General features: G+C 37.1%; 1 protein-coding gene across 1 annotated transcript in view; it reads right to left on the reverse strand.

Moving 5' to 3' along the window:
* The window catches only part of ADAM32 (ADAM metallopeptidase domain 32), a 113,836-nt gene that overhangs the window by 41,867 nt on the left and 45,734 nt on the right, over nucleotides 1–26,235 (reverse strand). Inside the window, exons 11-13 of the mRNA XM_090258220.1 lie at nucleotides 16,726–16,862; nucleotides 9,859–10,036; nucleotides 1,131–1,223 (exon numbers count right to left, since the gene is read on the reverse strand). Coding sequence (XP_090114346.1) covers nucleotides 1,131–1,223; nucleotides 9,859–10,036; nucleotides 16,726–16,862 — 408 coding nt within the window. The remainder of the gene's footprint in view (nucleotides 1–1,130; nucleotides 1,224–9,858; nucleotides 10,037–16,725; nucleotides 16,863–26,235) is intronic.

The raw sequence follows: 26,235 nt of genomic DNA on the forward strand, positions 1-26,235 counted from the left end.
CACATGGGAAAACATATTTGCCAATGATATCACAGACTGATCTCCAAAATATATAAAGAGCTGATACGACTCAACATCAGGAAAACAAACAACCCAATTAAAAAATGGGCAAAGGACCTGAACAAACACTTCTCCGAAGAGGACATACAGAAGGTCCATAGGCACATGAAAAAATGCTCAACATCATTGGCCATCAGAGAGATGCAAGTAAAAACCACAATGAGATACCACCTTACACCTCTCAGAATGGCCATCATCAACAAATCAACAAACAACAAGTGCTGGCGAGGATGTAGAGAAACGGGAACCCTAGTGACTGTTGGTGGGTATGCAGACTGGTGCAGCCACTGTGGAAAACAGTATGGAATTACCTCAAAAAACTAAAAATGGAACTGCCTTTTGAACCAGCAATTCCACTGCTAGGATTATACCCGAAAAATCCTAAAACCCTAATTCAAAAAGACTTATGCACCCCTACGTTCATAGCAGCCCTGTTTACAATAGCTAGGTGCTGGAAACAGCCTAAGTGCCCATCTGTAGATGAGTGGATCAAAAAACTGTGGTACATTTACACAATGGAATACTATGCAGCAGAAAGAATGGAGGAACTCCTGCCATTTGCGACAACATGGATGGAACTAGAGAGAATTATGCTTAGTGAAATAAGCCAGGCAAAAAAAGCAAAATACCATATGATATCACCTAATACAGGAAACTAAAGAGCAACACAAACAAACGAACTAAATAGAACAAAGAGTAGAATAGTAGTCAGTAGGGGGGAGGGAGAGAAGGGGGATAAGTAAGGGAAGGATCTAGTCAAGGAACGTGTATGAATGACTCATGGACATGGACTACAGGGAGGGATATGATAGTGGGAGAAGGGATGGGCTGGGTAGGTGGAGCAATGGGGGAAAAATGGGACAACTGTAATTGAAAAACCAAAAAATAAAAGAAATTAAAAAAAAATAAAGTTCACAGAATTAGAAAACTGATTCTGAATTTAGTATTTTTTATTTATTTTTTATTTGAAAGGTCATTTGTTTGACTTACAGCTATAGGTCTAAGTGTTGTAGAGAATCCCAGACATGATTCATTATATACTTAGATGATATTAATAAATAAAATCTTACTTTACAGTTGTGGCAGCATAATCCTTTATCACATTCTGATCCTGGTTTCAGCACACAACTTTTAGGATCACAACAGCTTGCAGGTCCACATTGCTATGAATGAGTGGAATACAAATAAAAATACATTGTAACATAATATAAACTTTTGTAAGAGCTATATTAACTGGGCTTTTGAGTTTTTGGAAAGAATATGAATGTCTTCAACATTTATAGATTTTTGTATCGCTAAACAATTAAAATACTATGGTACTCAGGTCAAAACAGAGTAACTGGAATGCCACTAATTCTAATCAACTAGAATACTGGGCAAAACACATGGAACAAGTTTTTTCAGAAACTGGAAAATAGTAGCAGAGAGAATAGTGGTTACCAGTGCCTGGACGGTGGGAGGAAAGGGAAGATATTGATTTAAAAATACAAATTTTCACTTATAAAATGAATTATTTCTGAGAAACTAATGTATAGCACAAAGCCTCCAGTTAGCTATAATGGATTTTATACTTGAAATTTCATAAGAGAATAGACGAAGTACTTTCACTAAACACACACAAAAAAACTGTGAGTTGATGAATATACTAGATTGTAGCAATCATTTTACAATGTATGCATATAGCAAAATACCACACTTGTACACCTCAAATATATACAATTTTTGTCAGTTATACCTCAATAAATTTGAAGGGAAATGCTGTGTAGATTTTAGGCCTACTGCAAAGTTAGAGAGAACAGTCCCTAGAGCTGCCCCTCACTTTTTACATCAATCATCAGTTCAGTGGAGTCCCAAAACCACCCTCAGGTATGATAATTTACCAAAAGAACTCAGGGATCTCACTAAAAGCTGGTATACTCAACAGTTATGGTTTATTGTATGAAAAGGATACAAATTAAAATCAGCCAAGAGAAAAAGCACCTAGGACAGAATCCAAGAGAAGCACTAAACATAGAACTCCTACTACCTTCACCCATGGAATCATAGGCACACTACACTCCAAGCATTGATGTGTGACATTTCTGAACTCATTCTCTGAGGCCAGTATTACCCTAATACCAAACCCAACCAAAGACATTGCAAGAAAGGAAAATTACAGAACAATATCTCTCATAAACATGGATGGAGAAGTATTCAATAAAAAACAGAATGCCAAATCCAAAAACATATAAAAAAAATATGGACCGCAACCAAGTGGAATTTATCACAAGTTTGCAAAGCTGGTTCATCATTCAAACATCAATTAATATAATCCAACATATCGACAGGCTGAAGAAGAAAAATCAAATGATCATAACAACTGATACATTGAACAGAATAAGCATCTGACAAAATCCAACTCTCATTTATACAAAATGTTAGCAACACAGAAATAAAGTGGATTTTTTTAAGCCTGATAACAAACAACTAAATTTAAAAAAGTCTATAGCTAACATACTTATGGTAAGATAAGCTTTCCCCTTTAAGCTCAAGAACAAGGCAAAGATGCCTCCTCTCACTACTACTGTCAAAATCTTAATGCAATAAATAATACAAGAAACTAAATATTTTTTTAAAAATACACATTAGAAAGAAAGAAGTAGAACTGTTCTGTCCATAGATTACATGATTGTCCGTGTAAAGAAAATTCTAAATAATTGGCCAAACAATAACAGCAACAACAAAAATCTTCCCATAGCTAATAAGTAATTATATCAAGGCTGCTAGATACCAAGCTAGTACACAAAATTCAACTGTTTTCCTGTATAACAACAATAAAAAAGTGGGAATTTAAAACAAAAAACACAATTCCATTTACATTACCAGCAAAACAATGAAATTCTTGGGAATAATTCTGACAAAATTTCACAGTGTCTATATGAGAAATACTATAAAACTCTGTTGAAAGAAATCAAAGAACGTATAAATAGATAGATATTCCACGTTCATGGATAGGAGTACTTGGTATTATTAGGTCATAATTTCTTCCCATCCTGATTTAGAGACTTGATATAATTCCGAACAAAATCCAAGCAAGCTGACAAAACGATTCTCAAGTTTATATAAAAAGGCAAAAAAACTGCAATAGTCAATATAATACAGATTAAGAAAAAGGAGAAGGAAGAGGTAGAGGGAAACAGAGGGATTGACAATATCCAACTTCAAAACTTACTATAAACTGAAATAATGAATGCATGGTATTCACAAAATAATAGATAAAGAGATAATTGAAAAAAATAGAGGTTCCAGAAATAACCTACACAGAGATAACAAAATCTTTGACAATGGAGCAAATGCAATTCAGTGGAAAATGGATGCTATTTTTAATAAATGGTGCTAGACAATTTGACATCCATATGAAAAATAATGACTCCAGACACTGACCCTACATCTTTCACACATGCACACACACATGCACAAAATAAAAAACTCCAAATGCATCATAAACTTAAATGTAAAATGAAAAACTATAAAGATGCTAGAAAGGTTAATTTAAGAGTGTAGATCTCATGTTAACTGCTTTTCTACAATATACATAAATAGGAATAACACCAATCTTATGCAAGTTGTTTCAGAAAATAGGAAGTAAGAGAGCATCTTCCAACTCTTTTTGGCAATTCCAATGCCAAAATGAGAAGTAAATAATACAAAGAAAAAAACTACAGGCCATAATTTCCTTGTGAAAATAATGTCATAATTTTCATAAAATATTGACAAATTAAATCTAGCTAACAAGCTAGATATATGGATCAATCAAAAATCCAAGTGGGGCTAATCTCAGTAATGCATGGTTAAGTTAGCATTCAAAAACAAATAATAGACACAGAAATAAGACATTTGACAAAATTTAACATTAATTTTTCATTCAGAGCTCTCAGCTAACTATAATAGAAGGGAACTTCCTCAACATGATAAAGGATATCTGCTTTAAAAAAAAAACACTTATATCTAACATCATATTTAATGGTGAAAATAAGAAAGCTTTCTCCCTAACAATAAGAACAAAGCAAAGAAGACCATTCTCAGAACTTCTAATCAACACTAGATCCAAGGTAGACTCACAAAAGTCAATTGTATTTCTTACATTAGCAATGGACAATTGTTAAATAAAATATTAATAGTATCAAAACCAGAAAACTATAGGCCCTGGTCCAGTCACTCAACGGGGTAAAGTATTGCCCTGATACACCAAAACTGTGGGTTCAGTCTCAGGTCAGGACACATACAAAAGGCAAAGAATAAAGACATCAATAAGTGGAACAAGTCAATGATTGAAGTTTCTTAACACCAGTCTCTCTCTCTCTCTCTCTCTCTCTCTCTCTCTCTCTCTCTCTCTCTCATCAATAAATCAATAAGTGGAACAACAAGTTAATGATTGAAGTCTGTTAACATCAGTCTCTCTCTCTCTCTCTCTCTCTATTTTACAAAACAGTAAACTATAAAAGAACTTATACAACTTGACACCAAAAAACAAACAATCCAATTAAAAAATGGACAAAGGGGCCTCAATAGACACATCCAAAGAAACATATGGCCAATAGACATACCAAAAAATGTTCAGTGTCAGAGAAATGCAAGTTAAAACCACAATGAGACATCACCCCACACCTGTCAGAATGGTTATTATCAATAAATCAACAATGTAGATTGGTGCAACCACTATGGAAAACAGTATGGAGTTTCCTCAAAAAATTAAAAATGGAACTGCCTTATGACCCAGTGATTCCACTTCTGGGAATATATCTACAGAAAACCAAAATGCTAATTTGAAAGCATATATGCAGCCCTTTGTTTATTGCAGTGCTGTTTACAACAGCCAAGATTTGGAAGCAGCCCCAATGCCCAACAGTAGGTAGATAGATTTGTTAAAAGCTGTGGAATATTTACACAATGGAATGTTACATGGCCATAAAAAAAGAAGAAAATCTTACCTTCTGTGACAGCATGGATGAACCTGGAGAGTATTATACTAAGTGAAATAAAGCAGTCAGGGTAAGAAAAGTATCATACAATTTCACTTGTACATGGAATCAAATGAACAAAATTAACTAACAAAATAGAAACAGACTCAGACACAGAAAACTGACTGACAACTTTCAGAGGGGAGGGGATGGGGTATGGGTGGAAAAGGCAAAGGGATTAATAAAAACAAACAAACAAGAAACATAGAACAGTATGGTGATTACCATAGGGAAACGGGAGTAAAGGAAGGTGGAGGAGGGTAAAGGGTGGATAAATGGTGATGGAAGGTGACTAGACTATGGGTGGTAAAAACAATATAATATACAGACAATGTATTATAAAGCTGTACATTTGGAATCTATATAATTTTGTTAACTAATGTCACCCCAATAAAATCAATAACTTTTTTAAAAAAGAAGAAGACCTAAATTCAATACCATGTGCATAAATTGGCAGATGCAATATTGGTAAGAAAGTAATTTCCCCCCAAATTGCTGTATGAATACAATACAATTTCAATCAAAGTCCCTACATTCACATACTGGTTCTCTAATTTATGTGAAAATACAAGGGTCCTAGAATAGTAAAACTACCTTGGAAAAGACAAAAAAAAGTAAGTCTTTTTTTCAAGGTTTATTATAAAAGTACAGTATTTAATAAAGCCTAGAATTGGCATAATAATGGACATAAATCAAAAGAAAAGAATCTAGAGATAGACATATATGTGTGGTAATTTATTTTCATAATGAATGTTAAGGTTATACAATAGTGAAATGATAGTTATTTTAATAAAAGTCATACTCTTATGGAGGATAATGGCTTTCAACCCAAATCTCTCAACAAACACAAAAACAAACTGAAATGGATCACAGACTAAATTTAAGTTTAATTGTATAACTTCTAGTAAAAAACATAGGAGAAAATATTCATTACCTTGGGTAAGCAAAGATTTATTAAGACAGAAAAAGCATGACCATAGCAGAAAAATGATAAATGAGACTTTATAAGTAATAAATAATGCCTGCTATTCAAAGACTTTGTTAAGAAACTAAAAGGATAATCCATAGATTGGAAACAAATCTGGGTAATATACATGTCTGACAAAGAAATGGTATCTAGCATAAACAAAGAACTCTTACAAGTCAATAATAAAAAAATAAACAACTTAATTTTTAAAACTGGCAAAATATTTGAGCAGATTATTCAAACAACAAATGGATAATAAGGACGTGAGAATGTGCTTAACATCATTAGGGTCATCAAGGCAATACAAATCAAAAACATTGGAATGGATAAAATTTAAAGGCTGCAATATCAGTTTCTGGTGAGGATGTGGAGGCTATCACAGTTTCATTCTTGATAGGACTGTAAAATGATGCAACCATTTTGGAAGATAGTTTGGAAGTTTCTCACAAAAATACACTTATTGTATGACCCAGCAATTCATTAGGAATTCGGAATAATAGCCCAATACTATTAACAACTCAAATATACATTATCAGGTGGATGGCAAAACAGATTGTGTTATATCCAAACAATCTGTTATTCAAAATTAAAAGGAAGAAACTGTTACAACATAAAACAATGTGGGTGAATCTTGAAACACTATTGAAAGGAAGAGTGGGAGACTTCCAGTCAAGATGGAGGAGTAGGTAGACACACTTCACCACCTTGCGCAACCATAGAAAGAATTACAGCCAGATCTCAAAAACAAATAACAACCAGAACTGACAGAAAATTGAACTATATTGAAGTCTGACAACCAAGGAGTTAAAGAAGCCACAATCATCCAGACAGGTAGGAGGGGAGGAGTCGCAGAGATAGGACAGAGAGGTGATGTGGCTTGGGCAAGCGGCAGTGGTGGGGGTGGTGAAACAGATAGTTCCACATTCAAGTGTGGTGCATAAAAATCAGTAGGGATTCCTGGGAACCAGCAATCCCAGCCCAGGCCAGACTGCATATCCCAAGGTGCCAGCACTGGGAAGATAAACCACCATTATCTCTGGCTGTAAAAACTAGTGGGGGTTGCGGCAGCAGAAGCTACCAGATTTTCACCACTTGAAGGGACCACATAGTCTTAGAGGGTACGCAACCCCCAGGGCAGCAACTGGAAGGGCACCAACCAAAGTGGCAAGTGGGTAAAGTGACTGGGAACAGGGCAAATGCCGGGCAAGCCTCCAAAAGCCAGGCACCAGCACTGTCCCCTCTCTGAGCCCCCCACCACAAATAGAGCGACAAAGCAGTAAAGTGGGTGGCCACACCTTGGAAATTACCTAAGGCTCTGCCCCACGCAATTTACAGGTGCCTTTACTACATAAACCATGCAACTAAGACAGAAAGTAGAGGCAGCTCTACCTAATACACAGAAACAAACACAAGGAGGCTGCCAAATTAAGGAGGCAAAAAAATATGGCCCAAATGAAAGAACAGAACAACATCACAGAAAATAAGCTAAACAAAATTGATATAGCCAACCTATCAGATGTAGAGTTCAAAATGTTAGTGATAAGGATACTTAGAGACCTCATAGAGTATGGCAAAAGAATAAAAGAAGAAATGAAGGTTACATAAAGTGAAGTAAAGAAAAACATACAGGAAACCAACAGTAAAGGGAAGGAAGCCAGGATTCAAATCAATGATTTGGAACAAAAAGAAGAAATAAACATTCAACCAGAACAGAAAGAAGAAACAAGAATACAAAAAAAAAAAAAAGGAAAGGCTTAGGAACCTCTGGGACAACTTTAAACATACCAACACCTTAATCATTAAGGTGCTAGAAAAAGAGGACGAGCAAGAAATTGAAAATTTACTTGAAAAAATAATGAAAGAAAACATCCCTAACTTGGTGAAAGAAATAGACATACAAGTCCAGGAAGCAGAGAGAGTCACAAACAAGATGAACCCAAAGAGGACCACACCAAGACACATCATAATTAAAATGCCAAAGGTGAAAGATAAAGAAAGGATTTTAAAAGCAGCAAGAGAAGAGTTACCTACAAAGGAATTCCCACAAGACTAACAGCTGATCTCTCAAAAGAAACTTTGCAGGCAAGAAGTATTCAAAGCAAAGAAAAGCAAGGACCTACAACCAAGATTACTCTATACAGCAAAGCTATCATTTAGAATGGAAGGGCAGATAAATGTTTCCCAGACAAGGTGAAGCTAAATGAGTTCATCATCACCAAGCCCTTAATATGAAATGTTAAAGGTACATATTTAAGAAAAAGAAAATCAAAACTATGAACAGGAAAGTGACAAAAAAGCTCACAATTATCAATGACTGGATCTAAAAAACAAAAACAAATTAAGAAAACAACTAGAACAGGAAAAGAACCATAGATATGGAGGTCATATGGAGGGTTATCAGCAAGGAGGAGGACACAGGAGAATAGGGGGAAAGATGCAGGGATCAAGAAACATAACTGATAGGTACAAAATAAACAGGGGGATGTTAAGAATAGCATAGGAAAGAGAGAAGCCAAAGAACTTAAACACACAACCCATGGACGTGAACAAAGGGGGGGATTGCTGGAGGAGAAGCAGAGTACCAGGTGGAGGGGGGCAAAGGGTGGTAAATTGGGACAACTGTAACAGCATAATCAATAACATATACTTTTAAAAAGAAAGGAAGAAATCAGACACAAAGAATCGGTGTTGTATCATTTCTTTCATGTGGCTTTCTTGATCAGGTAAAACTGACATAATCAGAAATTGCCTGGAGATGAGGAGTAAATGACTGCAAAGCGGGTCTGAGTAAACTTCTACGTATAAAGGAAATAATCTGGATCTTAATTGCACCAATGCATTTGTCAAAACTCACCTATCTGTATATTTAAAAAGAGTACATTTTATTGTATATAGATTATGCCCCAATAAAAGTGATTTTAAAATAAAGAAGAAGAAAGCGGAAAGACTTATTCTACCAAATGCCCAGGCTCTGTAGCTTCAGCTTCACTGGAGAGGACACTCCAGCGTCATCGCAAGATGTCGATTCAACACGGGAGGAGACAGATACCGTGTCACTCCCCAGTCGGACTGCACAGCCATTCTCGGCGGTGCAGATAGACTCTTTAAGAAGCTACACCATCGTCTCTCGAGACAGACGGCTGCCGACGACGACGACGACGACGACGACGACCAAATGTTAAGACATAATACAAATAAGGGCATTGTAATTGAAACAACATGATATACACACAAGTGTATTCAAACCCGTATACATATCAAACCATAATATCATTTCCATCTATTTATTTTGTAATTATAGAAATTTATGATATCTGCTGTATTGCTGCAAATACTTAATTTTCTAGAATCATTATATCCTAGACCTTTTGAATTCATATTTTCAAGACTTCCCTATCAAAATCAACCAATGTTCAGATTGTAATATTAACATGGTCCTCCATCACCATATTACTGGTTCCATTGTAAACTAAGATCCTAAAGGATAGTTGATAGTCCACTGTCATTTGAATCTTCAATAGACATTTATAAAATGTCCAAAGGTTAATCACAGGTTTGAAAAGATCTTATACATTTAGTCTAGAACCCAAAATTTCATTCTAGACCCCCATTTTTCCCACCAGCAATAATTTTTTGGAGTACATGTTGTATTTGTTCTGAACTCTTCAACCTGTAAAACTTAGACAGTATTTTCTTATATATATTTCAACCTTGATTTCACTTACTGCCAATTCTACATGGTACTCAGACATATTTGAGATATATAGCATGCAAGTCAAGGAGATTAAAACAATAAATTTATTAATCAATTTTCCTAGTTATCAGACTTACTTCCTCAGTCCCACAGTCACAGGCTTCACTGCCCTCCACTCTACCATTGCCACAGATTCCTCTTCGACCCACTTGCAATTGTGGCTTATTCTGAAGACATTTGGCATCCATATTTGAAATGAAATTTTTAAAGTCACTCAAACTGCAACTGCTAAAAGCCTTCACACCACTGGATTGCCTAAAGATGAATCCATAAAATGTTGTTGGTAATATGTTCTTGAAAGCACAACTCTATATTATACGAATTAATTTAAAAGCATTAAATTAATTAAAAATGATAAATGTTCATAAGGAAAGCTTAGAGGTTAATATTATTCTTGAGGAAGGCATGTGTTTTATTCACTAGAATACATATCTTTATTGATACAAAATTAAGTACAACTCAATAGCAAAAACAAACCAATTAGAAAATGGGTAAAGGTTTTAAATAGACATTTTTTCAAAATAAGATGTATAAATTGCCAAGAGGTATATGAAAAGATACAAAAAATCACTAAATATCAGGGAAATGCAATCAAAACCACCAACAAACAACAACTGCTGGTGAGGATGTGGAGAAAAGGGAACCCTACTGCATTGTTGGTGGGAATGCAGACTGGTGCAGTCACTGTGGAAAACAGTATGGAATTTTCTCAAAAAACTAAAAATGGAACTTCTTTTGACCCAGAAATTCCACTGCTGGGAATCTACCCTAAGAATCCTGAAACACCAGTTCAAAAGAACCTACACACTCCTATGTTCATAGAAGCATTATCTACAATAGCCAAGTGTTGGAAGCATCCTAGGTGCCCATCAGTAAATGAGTGGATCAAAAAACTGTGGTACATTTACACAATGGAATACTTTGCAGCAGAAAGAAAGAAGGAACTCCTACCTTTCTCGACAGCATAGATGGAACTGGAGACTATTATGCTAAGTGAAATAAGCCAGGTGGCAAAAGACAAATACTACATGATCTCACCTATCAGAGGAACCTAATGAACAAAACAAACAAATGAACAAAATAGAACCAGAGGCATGAAAACAAGGAACAGACTGACAGAGACCAGAAGGGAGGAGGGAAGGAGATAACGGGAAGGGTCTAGTCAAGGAATAGGTATAAATGACTTATGGACATGGACAACAGGGTGGGGATTGACTTTGGGAGCAGGGAGAAGGCAGGGCAGAGGAGAGCAATGGGGAAAAATTGGGACAACTGTAATAAAACAACAATAAAAAAAAAAAAGAATGAAGAATGAATGAAAATGTCCCTAATGACACACAAGAAAAAAGACACACAAGTCCAGGAAACAAAGAGAGTCCCAAACAAGATGAACCCAAAGAGACCCTCTCAAAGACACAGCATAATGAAAATAGCAAAAGTTAAAGACAAAGAGAAAATCTTAAAAGCAGCAAGATAAAGATAGTTAGTTACCTACATATGAGCTCCCATAACACTGTCACATTATTTCTCAACAGAAACATTCAGACCAGAGAAGTTAGCATGAAATATTCTGAGGGATGAAAAAGAAGGACCTACACCCAAGACTACTCTACTCAGCAAGACTATCATTTAAAATTGAAGAAGAAATAAAGAGCTTCCCAGACAAGAAAAAACTAGAGGAGTTTCTTACCACCAAACCAGTATTACAAGAAATGTTAAAGGGATTTCTTTAAGAAAAATAAAAAAGGAGGAATATAGTTTTAAAGAATAAAATGGCAATAAATAGATATCTATCAATAATCACTTACATGTAAATGAACTAAATGAAATAAGCCAGTCAGAGAAAGACAAGTACCATATGATTTCTTTCATATGTAGAATCTAATGAACAAACTGAACTAACAAGCAAAACAGGGACAGACTCACAGATAGAGAGCAGGCTGATGGCTCTGGGGGAGGTTAGGGGGTGGAAGGATCAAGCAAAAAGCAAAAAGGACTCATGGACATGGATAACAATGTGGTGATTCCAGGGGGAGGGGTGTGGGTGGAAGTAAAAGAGGTTATAGGGGTAAATGGTAACAGAACAAATACAATAAAAAATGCGCTATTAAAAATAATAATAAATAAATGTAAATGAATTAAATGCTCCAATCAAAAAATAAATGGGAGATAAATAGTGATGGAAGGAATCTTAAGTTGGAGTGATAAACACACAATACAATATACAGATAATGTATTGTAGCATTGTATACTTGAAACCTATATAATTTTATTAACCAATGTCACCCCAATAAATTCAATAAAAAATACAAAAGACATAGGTTAAGTTAATAGATAAGAAAACAATACCCATATATATGCTGTCTATAAGAGACCCACCTCAGAACAAAAGATACACACAAACTGAAAGAATGAAAAAAGAAACTTCATGCAAATGGACATTTAAAAAAATAGCTGGGATAGCTACATACAAAGGCTATAGTAAGAGACAAAGGACATAATGATAAAGAGATCAATCCAACAAGAGGATATAATCCTTGTAAACATTTATGCACCCAACGTAGGAGTCCCCAAATATATAAAGCAAATCTTGATAGACATAAAGGGAGAGAACATAATACAGTAATCTATAGCAATAGTAGGGGATTTTAACACCCCATTGACATCAATAGATGGATCTTCCAGACAAAAAAGTGAACAAGGAACAGCAGCCTTAAATGACACATTAGACCAGATATTTTCATGCTTTAATTTATTTGTATTTTCTTCATTTTTTTCTTCAATATCTCTTAATTTCATGAGTAAAAGTCTTTTAGTTCCTTTTTGAAATGTATTCCTAAGTATTTTATTTTTAATGCAACTGTAAATGGGATTGTTTTCTTAGTTTCTCTTTCTAATAATTCATTATTGATACATAAAAATGCAACAAAAGCTGCAGACTATACTTTCTTTTCAGGTGCACATGAAACACTTTCTAGAATAGACCACATGTTAGGACACAAAACAAGTCTCCATAAAATTATGAAAATTGAAATCATATGAAGTATCTTCTCCAACCACAGGACTATGAAACTAGAAACCAGGAACAAGAAAAAAAACTGAAAACACAAACACATGGGAGCTAAATAACATGTCACTAAACAATGAGTGGGTTAACAATAAAATCAAAGAAGAAATAAAATATAGCTGAGACAAATGAATATTAAAGTACAACAATACAAAATCTGTAAGACACGGCAACAGCAATCCTAAGAAAATTTATTGTATTATAGACCTACATCAAGAAGCAAAAAATATCTCAAATAAACAATCTAACTTTACATCTAAAGAAACTAGAAAAATAAAAATTTTTAAAAGCCCAACATCAGTAGAAGGAAGGAAATAATAAAGATCAGAGGATAAATAAATAAAATTGAGTCTAAAAACACAATACAAAGGATCAATGAAAACAAGAGCTGATTCTGTGAAAAGATAAACAAGATTGATAAACCTTTAACTAGACTCATCAAGAATAAAGAGAATTCAAATTTTTAAAAAATCAGAAATGAAATAGAATAACTGACATCACATAAATGCAAAGGATTATAAGAAAATGTTATGAAAAACTATATGCCAACAAATTGGACAACCTGGAAGAAATGAAAAAAATTCCTAGAAACATATAATCTTACAAGATTCATTCAAGAAAAAAAAGAAAATCTGAATAAAGTGATAAAAACTAATAAAGTTGAAGCAGTAATAAAAAAAAAAATCCCAACAAAGTTCCTAAACTGGATGTCTTCACAGGTGGATTTTACCAAACAGACAAAGAACTAACACCTAACCTTGAACTATTCTAAAAACTCAAGATGGAAAACTCCCACGCTTATTTTATGAGGCCAGGATTACCCTAATTCTAAAATCAGATAAAGAAACTACAGAAAACAGAAAGTTATAGACTAATATTGCTGATGAACATAAATGCAAAAATCCTCAACAAAATATTAGCAAACCGAGTTCAGCAATGCATTTAAAAGATTGCACACCATGATCAAGTGGGATTTATTCTTGGGATGCAAGGTTGACACAATATCCACAAATCAATTAATGTGACATACCACATAAACAAAATAAAGGATCAAATCATATGATAATATAAATAGATGAGGCAAAGCATTTGACAAAATCCAGCACCCATTTATGATCAAAGTGGAAATAGAAGGAACATGCCTCAACATAATAAAGGCCATCTATCTCAATATAACAAACCCATAGCCTGCATCATACTCAACAGGAAAGAACTGAATTGTTTCCCCAAGATCAGGAATAAGACAATGATGTGCATTTCCACCACTCTTATTCAACATAATACTGGAAGTTCTAGCAACAATAACCAGACAAGAAAAAAAGAAAAGGAATCCAAATTGGAAAGAAAGAAGTAAAACTATCATTATTTACAAATGACATGATACTATATTTAGAGAACCCTAAATATGCCACCAAAATATTATACTACTAGAAAAGATAGATGAATTCAGTAAAGTAGCAGAATACAAAATAAATATTCAGGATTTGGTTGCATTTTTATACACCAATAGTGAACTATCAGAAAGGGAAGCTAAAACCCAATCCCATTTATAATTGCATTAAAAATAAAATACTTAGAAATAAATTTAAGCAAGGAAATAAAAGACTTATACTCAGAAAATTATGAAATATTGAAGAAAATACAAATAAATGGAAGCATATAACCATGTTCATGGACAGAATAAATTAACATTGAAATGTCCATATTACCCAAAGCAACCTATAAATTCAGTGCAATTTCTATAAAAAAATACCAATGGCATATTTTTCAGAACTAAAACAAATAATCCAAAAATTTATATGAAATTTAAAAAGACATGACATAGACTTAGCAATCTTGAGAAAGAAAAACAAAATTGGATATATCATGCTATCTGATAACTATACTATAAGGCCACAGTAATCAAAACAGCATGAAAGTGACATAAAAACAAACATAGAGATCAATGGAACAGAATAGAGAGCCCAGAAATAAACTGATGCCTATAAGGTCAATTAATATTTTGACAAAGGGATACAGACAGCTCTTCAGTAAATGGTGGTGTGAAAATTGGACAGATATGTGCAAAACAAATGAGAATAATTAGGTCACCTTCTTGCACTATATACAAGAATAAACTCAAAATGGATTAAATACTTAAATGTAAGACTCAAAACCATGAAACTTCTAGAGAAAAACATAAGCAGTAAAATCCATGCCATTTCTCTTAGCAATATTTTTTTCTGATACTCACCTTGAGCAAGGAAAACAAAAGAAAAACAAATGAGACTATAGCAGACTAAAAAGTTTTTGGACATCAAAGGAAACCATCAACATAATGAAAAGACAACCTACTGAATGGGACAACATATTCACCAATTATACATCTAATAAGAAGTTAATATCATACTACTCAACACCAAAAATAATAATAATTCCATTATAATTAGAGAAACTGAATATACACTTCTTCAAACAGGACATAGATAGACATATGAAAAGATACTAACATCACTAATACTCAGAACAGAGAAATGCACACAATGAGATATCACTTCACACCTGTCAGAATGGCAATCCACAAAGAAGTGCCAGTGAGGATGTGGTGAAAAGGGAACCCTCATGCACTGTTGGTGGGAATGCAGACTGGTGCAGACACATGGAAAACAGTATGGGTGGTCCTCAAAAGAATTAAAAATGGAACTGCCTTATGGCCCAGTCATTCTTCTTCTGGCAATATTTCCAAACAAGCCCAAAACACTAATTTGAAAGGATGTATGCATCTCTACTTTCATTGCAGCATTATTTACAATAGCCAAGATATGAAAGCAACCCAAGTACTCGTCAATAGAAAATTGAATAAAAAGTAGAGATACATATATACAATGGAGTGTCACTTGTTTATAATAAAGAATAAAATCTTACCATTTGCAACAGCATGGATAGACCTAGAGGGTGTTATGCTAATGAAATAAGATAATCAAAGAAAAAATTTCATATGATTTCAATTATAGAATATGTATAAAAATTTTTAATATGTAATCCATTTAGAACTTATTTGTGATTTAAAATGTGCATATATATAAATATATATGTTTGAGTTTGAGCTATTTTTAGAATGCAAGGATTAAACTTTAGCTGGTGCTTAGAAGGAACTATGAAAAGAGCATGGTTTCAAAACTTAATGCCTTATTTTCACATTTGACTTTTGATTGATCTTCAGTTTTGAGTAGGTCCTACTTAGCATAGGCCCTTTCATAAATTTTTTTCTTAAGTATAGAATACTAATGACTCCCACTCTAGTTCTTGACTGATAAACTATTTGGGAACATTGGTAAAATGAGAAATCACTGTAAATAATCCATCCATACTTCCAGAATTTTACAATTTAGAAAACATTTTCACATTTTATTTTCTTGTTTTATTCTTGCATCACTCTGTGCAATAAGAGAATAAGCATAATCAGTTTTAAATGTGAGGAAAATAAGCGTAAACAAGGCTAAGTAATTTGTCCAAAATTGCACAAATATCATATATTTCATATGAATCTCCAACTAGGACTTATTCTAAGTTTTTCCACAACATTAAACTACTCTAAATGCAAAATCAAAATTCTTGTCTAATAGTAAAATTCTCTTGTTTGTCAGCTGGCATATTTTTAAAGATCCTAATTAAGTGCTTTCATAAAACACTCAGCCTATGGATATTTCCTTTGCTAATTATCTTGCAGGTTAGGTTTGTTATCCTTAACTGTTTTTACACTGAAATTTTCATGTTTATATTTTATAGTACTATTCATTTTTAGCCAATTTGTGCTATAAGTAAATACTATATTTGGCTTTCAAATATTTAAAACAAAATAAACATAATAAATAAATCCTATTATTTAAAAACTTACATAGCTGCTGTATTCATTACACAGGTGACTCCTGAACATTGACATCGCTTTGGGTCATCGTATGATATTCCCAGACTGAGACCCAGCATCTGGGTGACAACTACTGAAAATGCCTCCAAAGTTACCTCATTGGAATACTACATTAACAGCAAAAAATATTCAGATGAAGATAATTAATTTAATTGTGTTAAAAATAATATTTTTATAATTCTCAACATTTTTATCATTCTATCAAATACTTAAGAATAGGTAAATACAGCTTCTTGGACAGGTGAGAAGCTAAAACTCTTCCTATGAAATTTTATTGCAACATAAGCATATTGAGTACATGCCACACTTTGCCATGATTTAATGTTTGAATAACTAACATAGTGAGTGGATGCCATATATATATAAAAGGGTTGCTTTCACATTAGATTTTACATCAGTATTTTGGCTATATGAACCATGATCTTCAGTTTACCTAATTTCTTACAACAGCTCTCATATGCACTTAGAATAGTCCATCTGATATTCTGCCTCCCAGCTCACAAAGTGCCCACGTAACAAAATACTGAGTTTAAGTGTGCTATCTGCTTCCTGCCCCTATTCTCAATGATACAGTAACTGGTAGCGAGAGAAATCACATTCTTGGATTAGACTTCCAATAAATTTAAGAAGTGTACCAATAACTTCCTTGCCAAGGAAAATGGAACACTTTTTTATGTTACCATTTCTGGTGGGTATAAGATAATATGCATTTCATATCGTTTTGACAATTTAGCTATCCATTTTTGTGAAGTATTTATTCAATTATCTCATCCATTTTCTATTGCATTAGACTTTTTATTGATTTGTGGAAGCATTTTACATATTCTGTATATGAGTCATTGTTAGTCATGCATTGCAAATAGTTTCCCTACTCTGTGGCTTGTCTTTTCATTCTCTTAATGTCTTTTCATGAACAAAATTTCTTTTATTTGATGTGGTCCAATTCATCCAAAGTTTCCTTTATAATTAGTGTTTTTTGTATCCACCTTATCTTTTCCTATGCCCATAGTCATGAAGCTATGTTCCTTTTTTACATTCCAAGGCTTTATTGTTTACTTTTACATATAAAACTACAATCTACCTAGGTTTTATCTCATGAATAGCAATGAAGTTACATTTATCAAAAGAAAACCAGCCTCTATAATCAGATTTTTTGTGCTGATCACTTTGCAGTGTATACTGATATCAAACTATGTTGTACATTTAAAACTTATATAATGTTATAAACCAATTTTAGCTCAATAAAAGAGATCATCCACTAGCAAGCACACTACAATCACCTTTGTTAAAAACTAAGAACATGTCTATCATTTTGCTATTTTGAAACTCTCTGTTCTATTCCATTGGTCTACTTGTCACCTTATCTTAATCATTGACACTTTATGATAAATAAGTCTTAGTATCAATTACAGTATGGCCTTCTGCTACATTATTCATCAAGATTACCTTAGTTATTCTTAACTCTTTACATTACCATAAAAATTGTACATTTAGCCTGTCAATTTTACACACACACAGAAAGATCTCCTAGGATTTTTATTGGGGACTGCGTTTACCTTGTAGACCAACGAGGGGGATCAGTATCTTCATAATATTGTCTGCCAATCCAGGATCTTAGGCACTGTCTCTAATAATGGTTTATTTCCTCTGGAGAGGTCTTGAACATCTTTTGATAATATTTACTCTTAAATTTCTTGATTTTTGTGCTATTTTTAAAGTTTCAATTTTTTTCTTGCCAGTATATAGAAATACATTTCATTTTTTTGTTAACTTCATTTACACCCCTCCTACCCATATATTTTTTATTCCTTTATATTTTTTATCACCATTTATCTCCCCCATACCCTCTTCTACCTCCACACACCTTCCTCCCCACTGCAGTCACCACACTGTTGTCCGTGTCCATGAGTTTTCTCTTTCTTTTCTTCTTCTTTTCTTTTTTTTTTGGCTCAATCCCTCCATCCACCTGCCCCTCCTGTCAGTCTGCTCTCTTATCTATGAGTCTGTCTCTATTTTCCTTGTTAGTTAGGTTTGTTTATTAGACTCCAAATAATGACTGAAATCATATGGTATTTGTCTTTCTCTGACTGGCTTATTTCACTCAGCATAACGCTCTCCAAGTCCATCCATGATGACACAAAAGGTAAAATTTTTCCTCTATTTTATAGCCAGGAAGTATTCCACTGTGTAAATGCCTCATAGCTGTTTTATCCACTCATCTACTGATCAACACAGGCTGCTTCCAAATCTTGGCTATTGTAAATAACAGTGCAATGAACATAAGGGTGCATATATTCTTTCTAATTAGTGTTTCAAGGCTCTTCAAATAAATTCCCAGAAGTGGAATCGCAGAGTCAGGAGGCAGTTCCATTTTTAATTTTTTGAGATAACTCCATACTGCTTTCCACAGTGGTTGAACCAATCTGCGTTCCCACCAACAGTGTACAAGGGTTCCCCTTTCTCCACATCCTTGCCAGCACTTGTTTGTTGATTTATTGATAATAGCCACTCTAACAGGTGTGAGGTGGTATCTAATTCTGGTTTTAATTTGCATCTCTCTGATGGCTAGTGATGTTGAGCATCTTTAAAGAAATGTCTACTCAGGTACTTTTTAATTGGATTGTTTGGTTTTTTATGTTGAGTATTAAAAGTTCTTTACAAATTTTGGATATTAACTCCTTATTCAATGTATAAGCAAATACTTTCTCCCATTCAGTGGGTTTTCTCATTTTTTTTTTTTAATGATTTTATGTTGGATGTGGCTACAAACAAGAATCTAAATTCTTAGTGCTGTAATATACTCACATAAAGCCCAGTGTAGATGTTCCCGGTTGTGGGTAGCCCTACATATGTTCATGCTGAAGTAATTATATATTGTGCTCCTGCCCTTATTTATGTCTTTTCCATTAAGCTCACCAGGGGAAAGGCTCACACAGGTTTTCACTGCTCCAACCAAGAAGTGACACACATTTCTCCTATTCATTTCACTGGCCCCACCTAGATATAAGGAGGTCTGAGAAATGTGGTCTGTGAATTGGCACATGCTTCCCAGTCACAGATGTAGACTATGTTATCAGAAAACCACACATGTATGGGAAGCCGTGGTGCTTGGCGGTGGCAAATGGAGCTCCACCCCAGAGGGGAAAACCACTGGGAGCACGGCAGCACGCAGGACCCACTCCACGCACCGGTTTTCCCATGGGGGAACCAGGCCTGTATTTCTCTAAGAGTTAAAAGCTTGCTTTCTGCTGAAGGACCCCCTCATCCCGGGCTGAGAACAACAGATGTTCAGCGTGTAACCTTGAAGCAGTTTCTTAGGGACTATTCCGGGCCAATTTCTAAGAACAGGATGTGGCTGGACAAGTTATCCTTATCATCCATGCATGTGTAACATTCTTTTCTCTACTACGTAAAATAATAATCATATAAGACAATAGTTAGCACAATAATTCACAATTTTCTTGGATGTAATCCACCTAAGAAATCAATAAAAGCCTGTTAAGGCAGGGGCAGAGGGCGCTTTCTCCTCTAGAAAGTGGCCAGTTCTGTCCCCTCTTCTCCACAGGATTCTAGCAGTCGCTGTGCATTTATTCCCTCATCCACAATGCCGTGGGCTCTGCTGGTCAGAGGTCCACGACACCTATGAGACATTATTGTCATTTGTTTTAGTTTAATCTTGTATCTATTTTAATCTCATCAGACACACTATTATTGATTCATGCAGGCCATGTTCAAACATTACTCTCCATTCCCTCTGACATTCAGATCTCCCATTTGGGATCACTTTCCTTTTTCCTGAAGTACATTATTTATAATCTCCTTTAGTGATATTGGACTCTTGGCAAAGCAGTGGAGGCAAAGAAACAGAAAACTGTAAACTAAGGTGATAGGATCAATTCTAAATATATCAGTAAGTGCAAAATGTTCATGATTTAAACTGAAATTATTAAAATATATATTTTTTATATTGGATAGAGAAAACTGATCCAGTTCTATCTTGTTCATAAGAAATACTTGGCCAAGCCAAGCTGTATTGACTTTGTCTTTCCCTTGGACCCTTCAGCTGCGAAGAGAGGGGGGGTCTGCTGCATGGGCAACAGCAGACCCTCCATATCACCCTGCCCAGGCTCTGTAGCTTCAGTTTCACTTGAGAGGACACTCCAGCGTCATCGCAAGATGTCGACTCAACACGGGAGGAGACAGATACCGGTTATAAGCTCATCCGATTGGCGAAGGAAACGAGCGCCAGGGGTCTCCTCTGACGGTGGGAGAGGTCATCGCACCTCACTGGACAGCTACCGTCTCGCCATGGCTCGCCTGCCCCACTGGGTGCGTGGGGATCAGAGAGGCGCCTCTCGAAAAGTGGGCCACAAAACACCCGCACCAGTTAATTCCAAGCAAACAATAAGAAAGAAGCCTCCGGCTCTTCGCCTCGCTAGCTGGAACATCAGGACCATGTGCCCCGGACTTACTGCAGACCTTCCGTGGATCAAGGGTGCCAGGAAAACCGCTGTCATCGATAGGGAACTGGCACGACTAAACATCGACATTGCGGCTCTACAGGAGACCCGGTTGGCCGACAACGGAACTATCAGAGAAACCAACTACACCTTCTACTGGCAAGGGAAGTCTCCGGACCAACCAAGACAGCACGGTGTTGGGTTCGCTGTGAAGAACACGCTTGTTAACTCCATAGAGCCACCCACAGGAGGCACAGAGAGATTACTTACCCTCCGATTGTCAACAACTTTCGGCCCAGTCAGCATTCTTAGCGCGTATGCCCCAACCCTCTGCGCCACCACCGAAGAGAAAGAACAGTTCTACCATGCACTGGAAGAAGCGTTATCCAAGATTCCCAGAAGTAACGCTCTCTATCTCCTTGGAGACTTCAACGCAAGAGTAGGAGCCGACCACATGGCCTGGCCCACCTGCCTTGGAAACTTTGGGAGAGGAAAGATCAATGAGAATGGTCAGCGACTGCTTGAGCTTTTGTGTCACCACGGCCTGTGCGTGACAAACACATTCTTCAAGTGCAAAGAGATCCACCAGGTGTCATGGAGGCACCCCCGCTCCCGTCATTGGCACCAGCTTGACCTCGTCATCACCAGAAGAACGGATATTGGCAGCACCCTTCTCACCTGCAGCTACCACAGTGCAGACTGCGACACGGACCATGCCCTCGTGGTAAGCAAGGTGCGCATAATGCCGAAGAGATTGCACCACTCCAAGATGAAGGGTCGCCCACGCATCAACACCAGTTGTGCCAGCAACCCAGTTAAGACCCAGCAATTCATCAACAAGATGGAAGATGCACTCGGCGAGGGAGTGGCGGCAGATGACATTATCGAATCCAATTGGCCACGTCTCCGCGACGCCATATACAACTCCGCCATTATTGCTTACGGGAAGAAAGAGCGGAAGAACGCTGACTGGTACGAGGCTCACTGGGAAGAAATGGAACCCGTGATCGAGGCTAAGAGGAAGGCCCTACTGGCTTACAAGGTCACGCCCACTCCCAGTACACTTCAAGCTCTACGGGCTGCCAGGAACAAAGTCCAGAAGACCGCCCGCCACTGTGCCAACACCTATTGGCTAAACCTGTGCAGAAGCATTCAGGAAGCCGCCGATATAGGCAACGCACGAGGAATGTATGAGGGTATCAAGAAGGCAACAGGCCCAATCCCCTCCAAGATCGCCCCCCTTAAGTCCAAGACAGGTGAGGTCATCACTGACCAGGAACAGCAAATGCGGCGGTGGACCGAGCACTACCTCGAGCTGTACGCAACGAAGAACACCGTAACAGACACTGCTCTTAAAGCCATCCCAGACCTACCAGTCATGGAGGAGCTAGACACCCCACCTACTGCGGCAGAGCTCGGCAAAGCCATCGACCGCCTTGCTTGCGGGAAAGCACCAGGAAGCGACGGAATCCCTCCAGAAATCCTAAAGAGCGGGAAACCAGTCCTGCTACAGCCGCTCCACCATCTACTCTGTCTCTGCTGGAAGGAGGGTTACATCCCCCAGGATATGAGAGACGCCAACATTATCACCATGTACAAGAACAAAGGAGACCGCAGCGACTGCAACAACTACCGGGGCATCTCTCTCCTCAGTGTCGTCGGCAAAGTATTCGCCCGGGTCGCTCTTGCCCGCCTGCAGACCCTTGCTTCCCGCGTCTACCCAGAGTCCCAGTGTGGCTTCAGAGCTGGCTGATCGACAGTGGACATGATCTTCTCCCTACGCCAGCTGCAGGAGAAGTGTCACGAGCAGCATAAACCACTCTACCTCGCCTTTATTGACCTCACGAAGGCGTTTGATCTGGTCAGTCGAAGCGGACTCTTCAGCTTGCTACGGAAGATTGGCTGTCTGCCACATCTGCTTGCTGTGGTCATGTCCTTTCACGACAACATGCACAGCACGGTGTCCTACAGCGGCGCAACCTCTGAGGCCTTCCCAGTCAGCAGCGGAGTAAAGCAGGGCTGCGTCCTCGCGCCTACGCTGTTCGGAATCTTCTTCTCCATGCTCCTCCAATATGCCTTTAAGGACTGCAGCGAGGGTGTCTTCATTCACACCAGATCCGATGGCAAGCTCTACAACCTGGCCCGTCTACGAGCCAAGACCAAAGTCAAAGAGGTGCTCATCCGTGAGATGCTCTTCGCCGACGACGCAGCTTTGACATCACACTCCGAAGAGGGACTCCAGCAGCTAGTCACTTGCCTTTCCCACGCATGCAAGGAGTTCGGATTAGCCATCAGCCTGACGAAGACGAATGTTATGGCTCAAGGCACGGGGACTCCCCCATGCATCACCATCGACGGATACACCCTGGAGGTTGTCAACGACTTCACTTACCTCGGGTCCACCATCTCGAGCTCTCTGTCAGTCGACTTGGAGGTCAACCGGAGAATCGCCAGGGCAGCCACAGTTATGGCCAAACTGAACCGGCGAGCGTGGAACAATTCCAGCCTCACTGAGAAAACCAGACTGCGCATCTACCAAGCCTGCGTACTCAGCACTCTCCTCTATGGCAGCGAGACGTGGACCACCTACGCAAGGCATGAAAGGAAACTCAACAGCTTCCACATGAGGTGCCTGCGACGCGTCCTGCATGTTGCCTGGCAGGATAAGGTCCCCAACACCGAGGTGCTGAAGCGAGCCAATATGAGCAGTTTGCATGCAGTTCTTAGCGAGAGACGCCTCAGGTGGCTCGGCCATGTCAAAAGAATGGATGCAGGCCGTATCCCCAAAGACCTCCTCTACGGCGAGCTAGCAGAAGGCAAGAGGATGACAGGGCGCCCAAAACTGCGGTTCAAAGACATCTGCAAAAAGGACATGACACAATGCTCCATCAATCTCAACACATGGGAAGTTCAAGCAGACGACCGCCTAGCCTGGAGGCTCGCGGTCAGGCAAGGTACGTCACGCGCGGAGGCTGCGCGCAACGAGGAGGCGGCCCAGAAAAGATCGAGGCGGAAGCAGCGTCAGCAGCAGCAACAACAGCCATCTGCCTTCACCTGTAACAAGTGCGGCAGGGATTGTCACTCCCTAGTCGGACTGCACAGCCATTCTCGGCGGTGCAGATAGACTCTCAAGAAGCTACGCCATCGTCTCTCGAGACGGACGGCTGCCGACGACGACGACGGATAAGAAATACTCCTGAATTGCTAGGATTCAATGTAGACACAGAAAATTCAAAATATTAATGACTTAGAATAGAAATAAATTTTTCACACACATAAAAGCAGCTTCCTGGGTTTTAGGGATCTGGGCTCCTTCCGGCTTCCTATTCCATCTTGCATAGGTAATGAACTTATCTTCACATGGCATTTAAGCACTAGAATGGGTAACATCCCTTTAAAGAAGCTTCCTGAAAGTTCCAAATGTTATTTCTGCTTACATCACAATAAATGAAATTTTTAAAAAAACTAGTTATAAAAACAGCTAAGATATTAAGGCTTCTGTATGAACAGGAGTATTGCTTATCTGAAAACTGAAGTTCTGGTTTGGGGGGAAGGGATTTACAAAAAAAATTAAAAGATCAAATGGAGATTGGAAGAGGTATATGTAGAGATATTTATTAAATTTTGGTTGTAATGGCAAAAATGGAAACAACCAAATGCTAATGAAAAGCATAAAGGGTACAGTGAGGCATACTTACATATTGAAATATCACACATGAATGCAAAAATTAGACACAAAGCATTTTGAGTACAGTTTAACAACTCTGAGTAATACTGTAATTATAGATGTGTATCACTATACATGTGTCAAAACTCGCAGAATTTATACTTTTTAAAAAGTCATAGAATGTACAACACCAAGAGTGAATGTAATGTAAACTATAGACTTTGGGTGATTGTAATGTGTCAATGTGTTCATCGTTTATGACAAATGTACCACTACTGTATGGAATGTTAGTTGTGAGGGAGGGTGTGGAAAAGTCTGTTCTTTCCTCTCAATTTTGCTGTGAAACTAAAATTTCTACTAAAAAATAAAGTCTTACACAATATTGAGGATATGAGGGTACTGGGATTCCCTCTTATTATATGTCTTAAATGCTTATCTCCAGTCTGAAATTTTCCTTTCCATGGATACCTACAGACTTTTATCTGTACCAACAATATAATCTTTATACTTTCTGCCTTCTATTACAAAAAGGTGCATGGCACTTATCCATGCCATTAAACCCCTACTTGGTGTAGGGGTCCTTAACTAATGACAGAAATAATGATAAGGATGATAATAACGATAACAAGAACTAACATTTATTATGCTCCTACTATTAGCTTTACAGGGCTTCACTGATTTATATTTATTCAGTTACATTGCATATTCACCTTTGTATTATATGTCCATTAAGCCTAATAGCACTCAGAATAAAATTATCTGTGGAATCAAAGTAAAGTCTTTTTAAAATTAACCAGATTTCACATGCTAGATTAATAAATCTCAAAATTATAAGTGGAAACCCAAAATTCAAATGGTAGTTCATGATTGATTTATTTTATGTTAAAAACATTTTTAAAATTCTTGTTTACAGAAATATTCAACTGTGGTAAAAGCATAAGAGCTTTCAAACAAAGAAAGGTTTTGTAAAAGTGTAAGTATAAAAGCTCTGTGAAAGAATAATTCCTTGAATCCATCTCCTCCAATTATTTTATCCTATACACTGCCTCTGCCACTCATTCCAATGGTTCTCATCTTAAGTCTTGTCAACAGATCTTTATCAATGCCTATGACCCCTCCGTTATCTCTATAAAGTGCATACAACATCCTGAATCACCTAATTTCTTTCTTAATCGATCCTCTAGCACCTCAACTCCAACAATCATGTACCCACCAGCATATCCAAACCATGGTTAGTTCCTAACTCTTCACTGCTCCAAACTTCCTTACTGACTTCTCTTCTTCCTTAAGCAGCTCAATCAAATTCTCTTACAAGCACCCTAAAGTTATCCTGTCATCCTTTCTCTTCAATAT

This window comes from Furipterus horrens, unplaced genomic scaffold (genome assembly GCF_987537825.1).
Source record: "Furipterus horrens unplaced genomic scaffold, mFurHor1.1.pri manual_scaffold_12, whole genome shotgun sequence".
NCBI lineage: Eukaryota > Metazoa > Chordata > Mammalia > Chiroptera > Furipteridae > Furipterus > Furipterus horrens.